We start from the raw sequence: 12,502 nt of genomic DNA, 5'->3' as shown, positions 1-12,502 counted from the left end.
CGTTCGTAAATATCCACGATCCTTTGTTACGTTGCATAAAATATTGGCGGATGCGCCGGTTTTTCATCGAGATGTACCTCCGCAATAAAATGTAGAGCTGTATAAAAACATTTTATTAAAAATATTAGATAATAAATAGACAAAATAAAATATAAATAAAGTTTTAAATATATTAATCTTTAATATTGCAACGATTTTGTAACTAAACATTAGAATCCTTCAAAGCAGTCGGTTGTTAAGATGGGAAATAAAGAGCTGTCGAAAACTATTTGGCACTCGGCAATCGATCGTGTGGAAGACAAAGAAATAGTCTGCGTAATAAGTAGTTGCCAAGATGCGAGCACAGGCATTTTTTCGCATGTAACGGACGCGTTACGCTACTTTAGCATGTAGTTAAAAATTAATTTCGTTAAAAACGTCAACAAATCATTTATTAATACGTATACATGCCTTGTTTCTCTTCAAAAAATGTGATTTCTACCTATTTAGTGATCACAACATCAAAATAAAACTACAGATAAAATTCTCATAACCACTACTTCTAGATCGAATTTTTAAAATCCTTAAAAACGATTTTTCTATGAAACTATATCACTGTTTGAAAATTATATTGGTATAAAAATGATTAGCACCAAATTGTAGGCACAATACTGAACCTCACACTTGAAAAATTGCGTCTTCTTCAAGTATGTTGTTTGAATTCGCTGTACTAGCTTTATCGCCTTTAACGGTAGAAAAATTTGAGTCGCTTTTGTCGGAGCTGCTCGTCGAATCTACGCTAGAAGACGCATTTTCGTTTTTCGCGCTACTTTTGATTTTTTCGTAACCAGGTATTTCCGAATCGGTATCATTGTTTAGATGTTCGTAGGGCGGCCCCGATTTTTGAGATTTCGCATCACCACCAGCTCCATTCGAGCTTTCCGACGTGTCGATGTTTTCGTAACCGCGTCCTCTGACCTTCTCGTACCCCTGAACGTCAGAGCCCGAATCCCCGTCGTGTAACCGCTCGTAAGGAGGCTCTTCTAAATCCCTCACGCTCTCATAATTCGGATCGCTCTGATTTACCGACTCGTAATTGGGATCCGACTCGCTCCCCGTCGATTTTAAGGCTGCATAATTATGATCCGACGACAGAGATTCGCTCGGCATGCTTTCGTAATTGGGCTCGTCTAAGCTCAAATCTTGCGAATTGCTGCCGTAACTGCTCGACGTCCTCGACTTCTCGTCGCTTTTATTTTGTTTGTTGACGACCGAATAGCCGTCGGTGAGGGTGTTGTTGTATTTGATTTTCGAATACCCGGCACATTCGCTGGCGTTCGAACTTCGATGTTGCAATTCTTCGTAGTTGGGGTCGATCTCTGACGACGGTCTCTGCTTTAGAACTTCATAACCCGGATCGGAACTCGTAATACTCTCCGGTCCGTTAATACTGGCATAACCCGGTTCCTCGTGCCGGATCCTCTCGTACCCGGGATCGCTGCAATCCCTATTCGATTTTCTCAACGTTTCGTAATTGTGCTCCTTGTGCCTTTGTTCGGCCGGAGCAAATTTCTTATCCTCGGAAGAGCTGCAACTCGACACAGACTTTCTGCTCGCGTTATCCCCGTTTTTCTTCCCCTTTTCCGGCGTTTTTTCCCCGTCGGAATCCTCTTTTTTTTTGGTTTTGTGCACCTTCGCGTAGAGATCATCTAGATTTCGAGGTGTTTGACTGAAGTCGAAGCTTGAACAGGGGGGTGGTGGAGGAAGTGGAGAATTCGCTTGGCGTTTTTCAGGTTTGGGTGATCCGACGTTCGCAATCGAACTCGAAGAGGACGCTGATAACAAAATTATTTATCGTTATTTCTCCAGCTGTGAAGTGTTTTTACCTTGTCTGGAATGAGAGTGTCCCGCAACTTGTTTCAAACTGTTGACGCTCGGAGGAGGCGGTTGAGGGGCGGGTTCGTCGTACAACTCCTCGTTCTCTGCCAGGCATCTGCTGGGGGTCGGGTTGACCTCGGCCTCGATGGTTATAGGATGGGCGGGGATTCGCGCGTACGTTTCGCTTTCGCTAGTGTATATCTGATTGTTTGGATCAGGGATGGTAGTGTACACGTCATCTACGAAATAGAGCGGAACGCGTTATTACTTCATTTCATTTTCTAACGTCTCTCGAATAAACAATTTACCAAATCACGAGTTTTTCGAGTGCAATTTGATGCAATCAAAATTATCTCAAGTAATTGGCAAATAAATAAAAATAAATTACGAAAAAAGATTACCATCAAAGATAAATGCAATAAATTGCAACGTACCTGAATCATCCGACACGGTCGAGTAATGCTGGTCTAACTCCCTTTTCTTGTTCATTTCTTTCGTTTGGGCCATGATGTTTGCCAAAGGTTCACGTACACTTATGCTCGTGTAACCCTCTACAACCAAAGAAACTTTTAAGACTAAACCGCACGGTCACTTAAAACCGCACGTACTCGACGAATCCTGGGAATCCCCGCTGAAATTAGGTTGGGTGACGGGCGGCGTCATGTAAGGCAATTCTGGACTGGCAGCGATACCTCCAGCTACAGCAGATGCTGCTGGTATGTCGACGGCCAATCCACTGTGGACAGATGATCTTCTAGATCTCGGGGGCGCCGAAGGTTCAGATGACGTACTGGATCCATCGGGCCTGAACACCTATCATTATTTTTTCAAGAACAAAATTTAATAAACGACGTTCACCTCAACAAACTTGTTCTCTCTTCGCAAACTAAGTTGGTCTCTTCTAAAACGGCTTGTCTGCTGGTTGTGGGTTGAAGCTGCGCGTAAGGGTGCTCTTTGGATTTAATTTTGTCATATTTGACCTTTTCGTAAGGGGAAAAATTATCGTCGGCTTGACTCATAGAGCTATGTTGTGATATGCTGGGTCGAGCTTCTACGCCGTTATGCAGCGTGTGTCTTTTAGCTGTTAACAATTATTGGTATTAAACTGTAGCAAATTACGAAAAAGCCATGTTGTACCGTTCTGAAATTGACCGACGGTGGCATAGTGTTCAGATGAGTTGTCACCCGCCGGTTCCCAGTTAACCGCAGTTCCCTGTTCAGAAGGTATATCTGGCAGGCTTCTTCTTGTATTATTGGCAGGAATATTTCTATAATTGAGACAGTTTCAGTCTATTTTTCGCCAAAACTTAATATATTTCATTAAAAATTTTCTAATCTTACTTAAAATCTCATTAGCATGCCCATGTCACCGTTTCACATGCATAAATTAATAATATTTGATGCCAAACGAAGATTCAATAAAAACATACGAATCACTGTATGAAAGTTATGAAAGTCATACTTTTTTTCATGAATTTGCAGTTTGATTAACGAGGGCTGAGCCCGAGTTAATCAAGCAAATGAGTGAAAAAAAGAGACTTTCATAACGTGTTGTATGTACACGACATTTTTTTTGTAAGTTGAAAAATTTGGCCTACAAGGAGTTATGCAAAATTAAAAAAAAAAAAAAAAAACAGAAATGCACAGTAGGTATTCTGTGACAATGAATTTAATAAAATGATTAAAAAAAGTACTACTTTCTTTACGATTTTTCGTTAAAAAAGTGCTAATTTCATTACTATTTTTCGTTAAAAAAAAACTTTCATAACCAAATTTTACTTTTTGAACAAAAAAAAGTTTTGTCGTGTCTTTTTTGAGGTCGATTTCTGCGCCTCGTGAAAGTTTTTCGCAATTTCTGGGTGAAACGTGCAAAGTAACTAATTGACAAATAATTGACGCAATTATATTTTCCATAATGTGAACATGGTTTTATAGGCTTTCTAGTCAATATACTAGTTGATTTGGCGCACTGGAAAAGTGTAAACACTGCATGTAATTAATAGCATTTGTTGCCTTCAAGTCCTGTTTTGTTTCAAATCTAATTTTGGATATTAAGTCTAAAATTAACGCAAATGCCTTTCTTGAAGCGGCGACACAAAGCTTGATATGAAACACAATTGACAAGTTAAAACAGTACCTTTTGTTAGAATCATTAATGTCAGCACTAGCTGCAGTGGCATTAACGCCGTCAACAACGCAGGGTGCAGCGGAGGGCAAGTGATTAACATTCTCGTCAGGGTTTTTTTGAGTAACCATGCCATCAAGCCCTAACAAGTCATTTCTACAAAAACAAACGTGTATTTCAAGCAAACTGAACTCCAATCTAAAATCTTACTTAGGCGACTTCTTCCTCCAGCACAGACACAACGCCAACGACATTACTAAAGTAATACATACACCCACCGATAAAAAGACTGTCCACATGACTTTAATTACCGCAAAACGGATATTTTACATTTTGCGAAGACATGTTTGAGGTTAAGACCCCATACTTTTTTCGACACGGTTGTATTTAACGCGATCGGAAACTGAAACGTGTGTTTTCTACATTTTTCTTAACCATTAGTAAAGTGCATGACTTTTCTGATTCATGCTCGAGGGCCACATAGGTTAATAGGGTCACACCTAACTAGAACACGTTCGGCTATTTTTAAACATTGTTTATTATTCAACTGCAATGTTCATTTAAAATTATATTTAAAATGGACAAACATTTATTTCCGGGTTTTACGAAATTCCACTCCCAGCACATTTAAACACAAACATTCCACAAACTTCGCCAAACTGAAATGTCAAACGTCAAATCAAAACAAAAATGCAATGATAAAAAGTGACAACGAAAATCCCCAATTTAAATGTCAACAATGTCACTACCAGGTGACTACCAGTACCAACATTACCAACCAATGTCACCAATGTCGAAAAACATAACCCAAAAAATTGGAGAGGAAAAAGTTAAAAGTGAATTCGATAAATTTCCAACAAAAACAACGTTTTTCACCTTGTAATCAATTATAACACAGGTTGTAAGCAATTGACAGTTAATTTGTTCTTTTCCTTTTTTAGATTAAGCAATAAAAATGGCCAGCTCAGATTCAGATCATGAAAATAATAATACTACTGTAACATGGAGAACCAGTCAGCAACGCAAATTATGCTATAGAGATTTGCTTAATAAAGTTGAGGGAATCCGTAAAGTATATAAATCTTTGTTACTTCTTTATTTTCATTTTTAATATTAGAGGAAAATGAAGACTTAGGATTGGAAACAGTTAAAGAAATTGGAGATATTATAAAACAAGTAAACACAATAGAAGTAGAACATAACATAAGTGAAAGATACCAGCATCCAGATGAAACTCTTTTAGATTCTATGGTGTTATCTTCAGCAAGTAATGTGTTGGTGAAGTGTATAGAATCTGTTGATGTTAACACTTCAACTTATGTATCTTCTGAATTTGCTGATAAAATTGTAAATATCAGCAAACTACTATTGAGTAAGAGTATAGTTTATATTTTTAGATATCATTTTGTAAAGATGGTGAATTTGAAGCAGAAAGTTTAATTAAACTGTTAAGTGATGCACAACATATAGTCCCCCAAATTCCTGAATATAATTATGTTTATGGTACTTATGATTTACAAAACCTACCTAAACCTAAGCAGAGGAAAGAGAGACAGAAACAAGGAAAAGAAAAATTTGAAAGAAAAGAGCCAGAAAAAGTTACTAATTTGGAAAAAGTGGAGAAAGGCATTGATGAAATAGTGAAAGTGTTGTATGATGTTTTGACTGAATATTATGAAAAAAATAATGAAGAACCAATTAAGTATTATGATTATGTAATAGATACCAGTAGTTTTTCTAATACTGTTGAAAATATGTTTTACTGTTCATTTCTAGTAAGAGATGGCAGAGCACATATTGACCTAGGTAGTATCAACACTTTTTTTGTGGTATACTTTTATATTTTGTTTTTAGATCGAAAGGGAGAACCATATATTAAGCCAATTAAAAAACGTCAATTAAAAGCGTTTCGCGAGGAAGGTGGTGTTAACTCACAGATAATTTCAGTCATAACAATTCCAGAGTGGGAGGTAATTTAAACAAAATGTTACAGGAAGATTTTTTATTTTATTATTTCACAGATGTTCAAAAAGGAAGGATATATCCAAAAGTATAAAAATAAAAGTAAACAATGAAATGATTGACAATTTTAAATATTGCTTAATAAATAAATAAAAATAAAGTAAAATATACACAAGTTGGTGAAAAATCCCACCTATTGTAAAACCTTATAATCCAATTGTAGCTAAAAATTTAACAACATTAAAACAAAATTAGATACGTTAAGATATTATGAATCGTCAAAAGTCATTCTTCCAACACCATGATTTTTTAAGTACCTTCTATACTGTTTATATTTGTTACTCTCAGCTAATTGTTTTTTGGCATTTTCCTCTTCATCTTTAAACCATTTATCAAAATTTTCCTTAATCCACAGTTCTTTCTTTAAAAATTCTTGTTTTCTTTCATCTTCTTGGGTGTCAAATTGATGTTGGCCCATCTTTAAATATTTTCTAATAATATATAATTTTTCTTCCTCACTATACGGTTGTCTAAGTATGGTATGCCTCCATATCCATGACAGATGCCAAAAAATATATTTTGCAATTGTGTATGGTGAAATAATTAATTGAATCCATAAAATATCATTAATAGTTGGTTTTGCATAAGCACCCTTAATGTCCATCTTATCTTCAATGACTTTTTTAATGATGTGATCAACTCCTTTAACATTTTTATGTTTACTTTTGCTACCCCTTTTTTCATCTGGTAAAAGACCTTCTTGTTTTGCTATATCCAAAGCTTTATTTCTATATTTAGGAACAGTCATAAAATACTTGATAGCAGTCTCATAACGCTGCCAACCACTATAATACTGTATCAGTGAAATTACTGATATAGTAACAATTAGAACAATTCTGACATCAACTTTAGGTGCCATTCTTCTCTTATAATATCTATAATAATGTGCATAGTATTGATCTGGATTATCCAACATATCATCATATTCAGAACGCGATTCCTCATCTTTAAGAATATCATATGCATTTGCCACTATTTTAAACTGTTCTTCTGCTTTTTCTTTTGCATCTTTTTCTCGGTGTAAGTCAGGATGGTATTGCTTGGCTAGTTTTCGGTAGTTTTTGCCGATTTCATTTTTGGTTGATTCTCTGGTAACTCCTAATATATCATAACAGTTGCTTTTTCCACAATATATTCCTTCAAGTAACTGGCAATGTGATTCTAACCCGTGCAGCACAATTAAAATTATCGTAAACGACAAAGTTCCAGATATCATTTTTGGCACATTAAATAATTTCACGTTTCAGATACTACACTACTAAACAGCCACGTTTAAATGTTTACAAAAAGAATCATGTCGTAGAACTATCATAGCAAGAAGTGTCATCGCAATTCGAAACGGACGAAGACGTGTATTTCAATAATCAAAATTCCCCAGATCTAGTGAAATTCACTAGAAAGTGAGAGGTACAAATGAATTTTCATTTTCTGTTTACTTTTCTTTTTACAAAATTACGGCAATAAAAATTATCCGGTGTCTTCCTATTTAGCTAGGAATGGGTCAAGAGTCAAATCTTGAGAGTTGAAATGCGCTTATTAGTTATTATGACATGTTAGATTTGAGGTTAGGTAAATCACATGGTGAAAAGTGCAAGTGTTTATAAACTTCTTCCGATTAAAGCAGATTAAAGTTTGCACCTAAAATGAGTTTTATTATAATTTTCATTGAAGATTTACACGAGTACTTGACAGGAAGCAGGTCTGTTAGTGGTAATATAATTCGAAAACACTCTAAAAAACTTGATCAGCTGGGTGATATCAGTTTCCCTTTAAATATAAAAAATTGGACTCAAATTGTGGACAAACCGAAGTTTAATCGAGATGGTGAACATAACATTTTTGATTTGTTATCACCTGGTAAAGAATTAAACGCTCATCTTGAGTCACTCATAGAAAAAAGCAAAAGTTGGTGTCTCACAATTAAAAAATGTGAAGTAAAAAATAATGATGTTCATTTATATTTAAATAGACCAGCTGTGATAACTTTGTGTATTACAACAGTACTTCAGGAAAGTAATTATGGTTTACCTAAGTATTTTCAAGAGAGAATAGCAATTACAGTAGATGATAGTTTACATTGTGACAGTGAAAATATGTCACTTACACAACTGAGAGTGCATACTATTCAAAGTGTTGCATCAAATATTATAAATTGTTTAAGTGATGGTAGTTTAGAGGCTAATTACAATGTTAAAATCAAATTAAACTCAAATGAACAAGAAAAAAATGTATTAGTTTGTGGATCAGTTCTAAATGAGGCTGGCATTAAAGATGCAAAAACAACTGCAATTGAGTTGCATAAGTAATTTACACAAATGCAAATTGTTGGTCTTGTTACATTTTAATATTGTAGAAAACGAGCATTAGACATGCAGTTAATGGCACAACACAAGTATGGAATTCAAGTAAAATCATCATGGAAAGACTATTTTGAAAAATTAGGAAAAGCCTCGGTGATAATGGAATTGTTACAAAAAAAGTGTCATAAGACGACAAAAATCACTTTGAATAGTTTGCAAACAGCCAACAAAGGTAGGTGTATTGTTTTAAAGTGATGAACATTTTGTGATAATTAGTTTTAAAGCCAAAGAAAATAAAGGAGAACATTTAAATAATATATTGGACAACTAGTTATGAAAGTCATACTTTTTTTCATGAATTTGCAGTTTGATTAACGAGTGCGGAGCCCGAGTTAATCAAGCAAATGATTGAAAAAAAGAGAATTTCATAACGTGTACACGACATTTTTTTGCATATTGTTATAAGTTGAGAAATTTGGCCTACTTAAAAGGATTTATGCAAAATAAAATAAAACAAATGCTTAGTAGATATTCTTTGACAATTAATCGAATAAAATGATTTTCATTTCATTAGGATTTTTTGTTAAAAAAAAGTCTACTTTCATAATCAATATGCAAAAAAAAATTAGATTTCTGTACCACTGATACTGATAGCGTTTGCAAACAAGCCGTCAAAATGTTCTTTCCTAATCGGCGGCAAATTTCAACTCTTATCTTGCTGAATTTATGTTTTCCTCAAGGTCCGTCTTTTATATTTTATAATTGTGCAAGATTGTCAGCCCTATTTAAGGAATTTGATAGTCGAGTTTCAAGTAAAGTATATTCTGGTTTGCCTTCAATAGATAAAATCGACTTTACGTTACTCAATCAACCAGTAAGTACATCTGTTTCAGAAAGATTCATTTTAATCGGGTATTTTTTAGGAAGAGTGGGAAATGATATTTATATACATTTTGCAATTTCCTCTAGTCGTTATCAGTTGTGTTTGTGACATTAAATTGGGTACTATAAATCTTCACAATTTGATATTATTTTTGTCAAATTTATCGTCCACGTTTAGTATTTACTACAGAAGAGTAAAAATATTGACTGTAAGTTAGTTTTGTTAAGATTTATTTTTGTTATTAATCTTTTTTCCAGAGTTCAAAGGATCATCTACTTCCTGTCTTGTATGCAAGGATTTACTTATTAAAGGCAGTTCAGCAGGTATTCCATACTGCTTTGCATCTGTTAAATATAGAACCTGTTAGGGAAATGTAATACCTTGTATGTTGAATTTTTAAAAAATACACTTTATTTTTACATTAGTTAGGTACTTTTTTTCCCTTCCGACACATTGATTTTTTTTCCAGACTGAATAAAGTTCAAGTGGGTTGTATCATTAACTCGACTTGTATTTACTTAATTTAGTATTTTATGAAATGATACTTGTATTTATAACTCCCCGCGAAATCAGAACTGATTGAGAATCCATTTCAGATTTGTATCCTTGCATTCATACAAGTTATTTCATGAATGGATTACCTGGGAGAATTTAATGGAGCCGTTTCCATGGTAAACTGATCAATCTAAGCTGCCGGGAGTTGTGAATGTACGAGTACATGCAAAGAAAATGGCAAGAAGAAATCATCGTTCACAAATCATTTTTAATGATCATTTTAAACCAAAAAAAAAAAAACAGACATTCTGGATTAAATTAAAACGTACAACATCGTAATGCTGACAGTGACACGAAAATCTGAATAATAAGTTTGATGAGCCAAAAATGCTATTACAAAAAGTCCAACGTGACCAGAATAAACATGAGAATGAATAAAAAGGGATATCTAACGGTGAATTATTGCGGCGTGTTTTTGTTGATTAGTTAAATAGCGTACAGGTTAAACTAACATTTTTTGTTATTTTATTTTGAAGGAGTTTGTCGTTTTCAAATACGAGTATGTAGGTATTTACCTATGTATGTATAATAGTAAAAAAAAATCGTTTTTATAAATAATTTTCTATACATAATAAACATTTATTTATCGACATAATTTTTAAATGATAGGTACTTTATTAGTTATCAAATCAGACAAAATTTTGTCGACAACTCGTGTTTTTGCCATTTTTCTTATACCAGTTCACCACACAAGCTAATATGATGTAGTAATCCTCTTAGGCGTGTGGCGTATTTGTAATCTTATCAAAAGGATAATCTGACCATTGGCGACCGGTGGTAAATAGACAACGGAGCAATTGCTGACAAAAAATAGAAATAAAAATGGAAATTTCATTGTTTCATTTTCTTAATAAATCTTTGCAAAATAAACGGTCTTTATTATAGCAGTTAATTTGAAATTTTGGTTTCACTAATAAACCATCGGGTTCAGAATATAACTACTAGACCTTACCATAAATTGCAAAATGTGTCTTATAATTTTAATTTATGACGTCGACAACCCTATTAAGATTATAATCATTTTATTGCTATAATACGGGTCCTGTTTTATTTATAGTGCTTACTGGACCATTATCCAAACTTGGAGACATCTCGGAAAAATATGTCCAAATTTTTAAGAACGTCATATGTTGCAAAATTTATTTAAAAAAAACTCGATCAATGAGAAACTTTCTGCACAAGACCTGCACAATAGCCGTTAATAATTTAGTCCATAATGATAGTGAATGCACCGTATACTTAGCACAGATTAATAATAAATTATGCTAGGGCGACGTGTATAGATTTCAAATATTTTATAATCGGGTTTTATTACCTTATAGAGAATAGGTAGAGCTGTACAACAAATTACTATAGAATTTGAAAAAACGATGAAAACGGGTTACCGCTGACTGTTGAGAATAAAACCTTAATTATTGGGGCAAAATGTGAATTGAAACGTTTCAATAAAATCAATCCAAGTTGTATAGAAGTGAATCAATGAAAAACAATAACATAAATTGAAATATGTCTGTAGATATTAACATACGAAAAAGTAATTTCATAGAAGTTTAGTTAATAATAAAAAGATCGAAATAAACTGAAAAGAATTCACGTTATTACGTAGATGTGGAAAGTAACGATATTAACGGAAAAATATCGTTTTTGTACTCATAGCCTCAAAACCAGTATTTCCCGGTTGTCCTCGGAGTGCGGTAACAACGATTTCCCGCACGCGGTGTTTTTTACTTTGCAGCAAAAATTATGGGAAATTGACGTAGACAGACGGAAAAGGCAATTCGGTTTAAACAAAATAGATACTTCGTCACATTTGCAAATGTAAAATTAATTCTCAACAACACAATAAGTAATTTTATTATAAAACACATAAGAATACAATTCAAAAAGGTAAGAAGAGTCATAACAGGGTTTTGAAAATGTTGAATTATTTTCTTATATTGTACGGTTATACTATCTGATTTACACAGAAAAAAATTCTGATATTCGAATTGTCTTAATGACATTTCATTTTTTAAAACCTAAAACAATAATTGTGGACTTGACAGCAAAATTCTAACCTTAACTTTTACTATAACTTTTGCGATCATGCCGCAAACAAAGTGCTTACGCGGGAAATTTCACTTCCCGCATGCGTTAGGTAAATAACTATTAAAATCGAATTGGTTGTTTTCTTTTATTATAGCACTATTCGATATTATAGAAATTTAACAGTGACACTGAATTGTATCGAAAAAACATACGAGTACAAAGCACTTACCTTATTCACAGTAAATGGTGGGAACAGTACTTGCGCTTGGATCACTTTGCCACCCACTACACCGTATGCGAGCACAATATCCGTTAATTCCACGTTTGTAAAATTTGGCATTTTAAACGATTTAATAAAAAATACACGATTATTAATCCACCGCACTTCGTCGTTTGTCGAGCTGCAACTGATAACTGAACTATGCCAACTCAACCTCCGATAAAAAAGATCCTTTTTTGTCATACACGAGTGTATGAAACTTGTAAAAAGCGACATTAAGCTTTTTCTTTAGTATTGCTTTTATGATTTCTATTATGAAACCAAGACAGTGGTGTGTTCACACTTGTCTTTTTTCAAAAAACGCATATTTTCCCATTGATGCGGGAGTACTCAGTACTTGCGTGTTTATAGAGATCCGTGTATTTTGATTGTTTAGAACAAAGGGTTGTACATACAGGTCCTAATACTCGTATTGATTTTTTTCAACATTAACTTCAACGACATTAAACTTT

At 33.9% G+C, this 12,502-nt stretch overlaps 3 protein-coding genes across 5 annotated transcripts; 1 reads left to right on the top strand and 2 right to left on the bottom strand.

The window, feature by feature from the left end:
- Positions 1–96: 96 nt before the first annotated feature.
- On the bottom strand, positions 97–4,673 carry LOC138135925 (hepatoma-derived growth factor-related protein 2). 2 transcript variants are annotated; one of them, XM_069054914.1, is made up of 8 exons: positions 4,193–4,672; positions 3,995–4,138; positions 2,995–3,125; positions 2,716–2,938; positions 2,466–2,662; positions 2,292–2,408; positions 1,866–2,096; positions 97–1,814 (listed from the first exon to the last, which is right to left on the bottom strand). In XM_069054914.1, exons 1-8 carry the CDS (start codon positions 4,279–4,281, stop codon positions 658–660), a joined length of 2,289 nt encoding a protein of 762 aa, XP_068911015.1. In that variant the 5' UTR covers positions 4,282–4,672; the 3' UTR covers positions 97–657. The 2 variants fall into 2 exon arrangements, with proteins under 2 accessions (XP_068911015.1, XP_068911016.1); XM_069054915.1 differs by lacking the exon at positions 3,995–4,138 and having other exon boundaries at positions 4,193–4,673.
- A 45-nt stretch (positions 4,674–4,718) lies between these two features.
- On the top strand, positions 4,719–9,611 carry LOC138135935 (non-structural maintenance of chromosomes element 4 homolog A-like). Of its 2 annotated transcripts, XM_069054936.1 has the most exons (7): positions 4,719–4,861; positions 4,924–5,049; positions 5,100–5,329; positions 5,380–5,788; positions 5,837–5,952; positions 6,004–7,703; positions 9,445–9,611. In XM_069054936.1, the coding sequence occupies exons 2-6, from the start codon at positions 4,938–4,940 to the stop codon at positions 6,055–6,057; spliced, it is 921 nt and encodes a 306-aa protein (XP_068911037.1). In that variant the 5' UTR covers positions 4,719–4,861; positions 4,924–4,937; the 3' UTR covers positions 6,058–7,703; positions 9,445–9,611. The 2 variants fall into 2 exon arrangements, with proteins under 2 accessions (XP_068911037.1, XP_068911036.1); XM_069054935.1 differs by lacking the exons at positions 4,719–4,861; positions 4,924–5,049; positions 5,100–5,329; positions 5,380–5,788; positions 5,837–5,952 and adding exons at positions 8,358–8,536; positions 9,045–9,178; positions 9,228–9,395 and having other exon boundaries at positions 7,401–8,306.
- LOC138135939 (dnaJ homolog subfamily C member 25 homolog) lies at positions 5,970–7,220 on the bottom strand. The gene has a single exon (XM_069054942.1). It carries the CDS (start codon positions 7,218–7,220, stop codon positions 6,213–6,215), a length of 1,008 nt encoding a protein of 335 aa, XP_068911043.1. The 3' UTR covers positions 5,970–6,212.
- Positions 9,612–12,502: the final 2,891 nt, after the last annotated feature.

The sequence above is a fragment of the Tenebrio molitor genome, chromosome 7, assembly GCF_963966145.1.
Source record: "Tenebrio molitor chromosome 7, icTenMoli1.1, whole genome shotgun sequence".
Lineage (NCBI taxonomy): Eukaryota > Metazoa > Arthropoda > Insecta > Coleoptera > Tenebrionidae > Tenebrio > Tenebrio molitor.
Note: the sequence above shows the minus strand (reverse complement) of the source record. Positions and strands in the feature narration are given on the sequence as shown.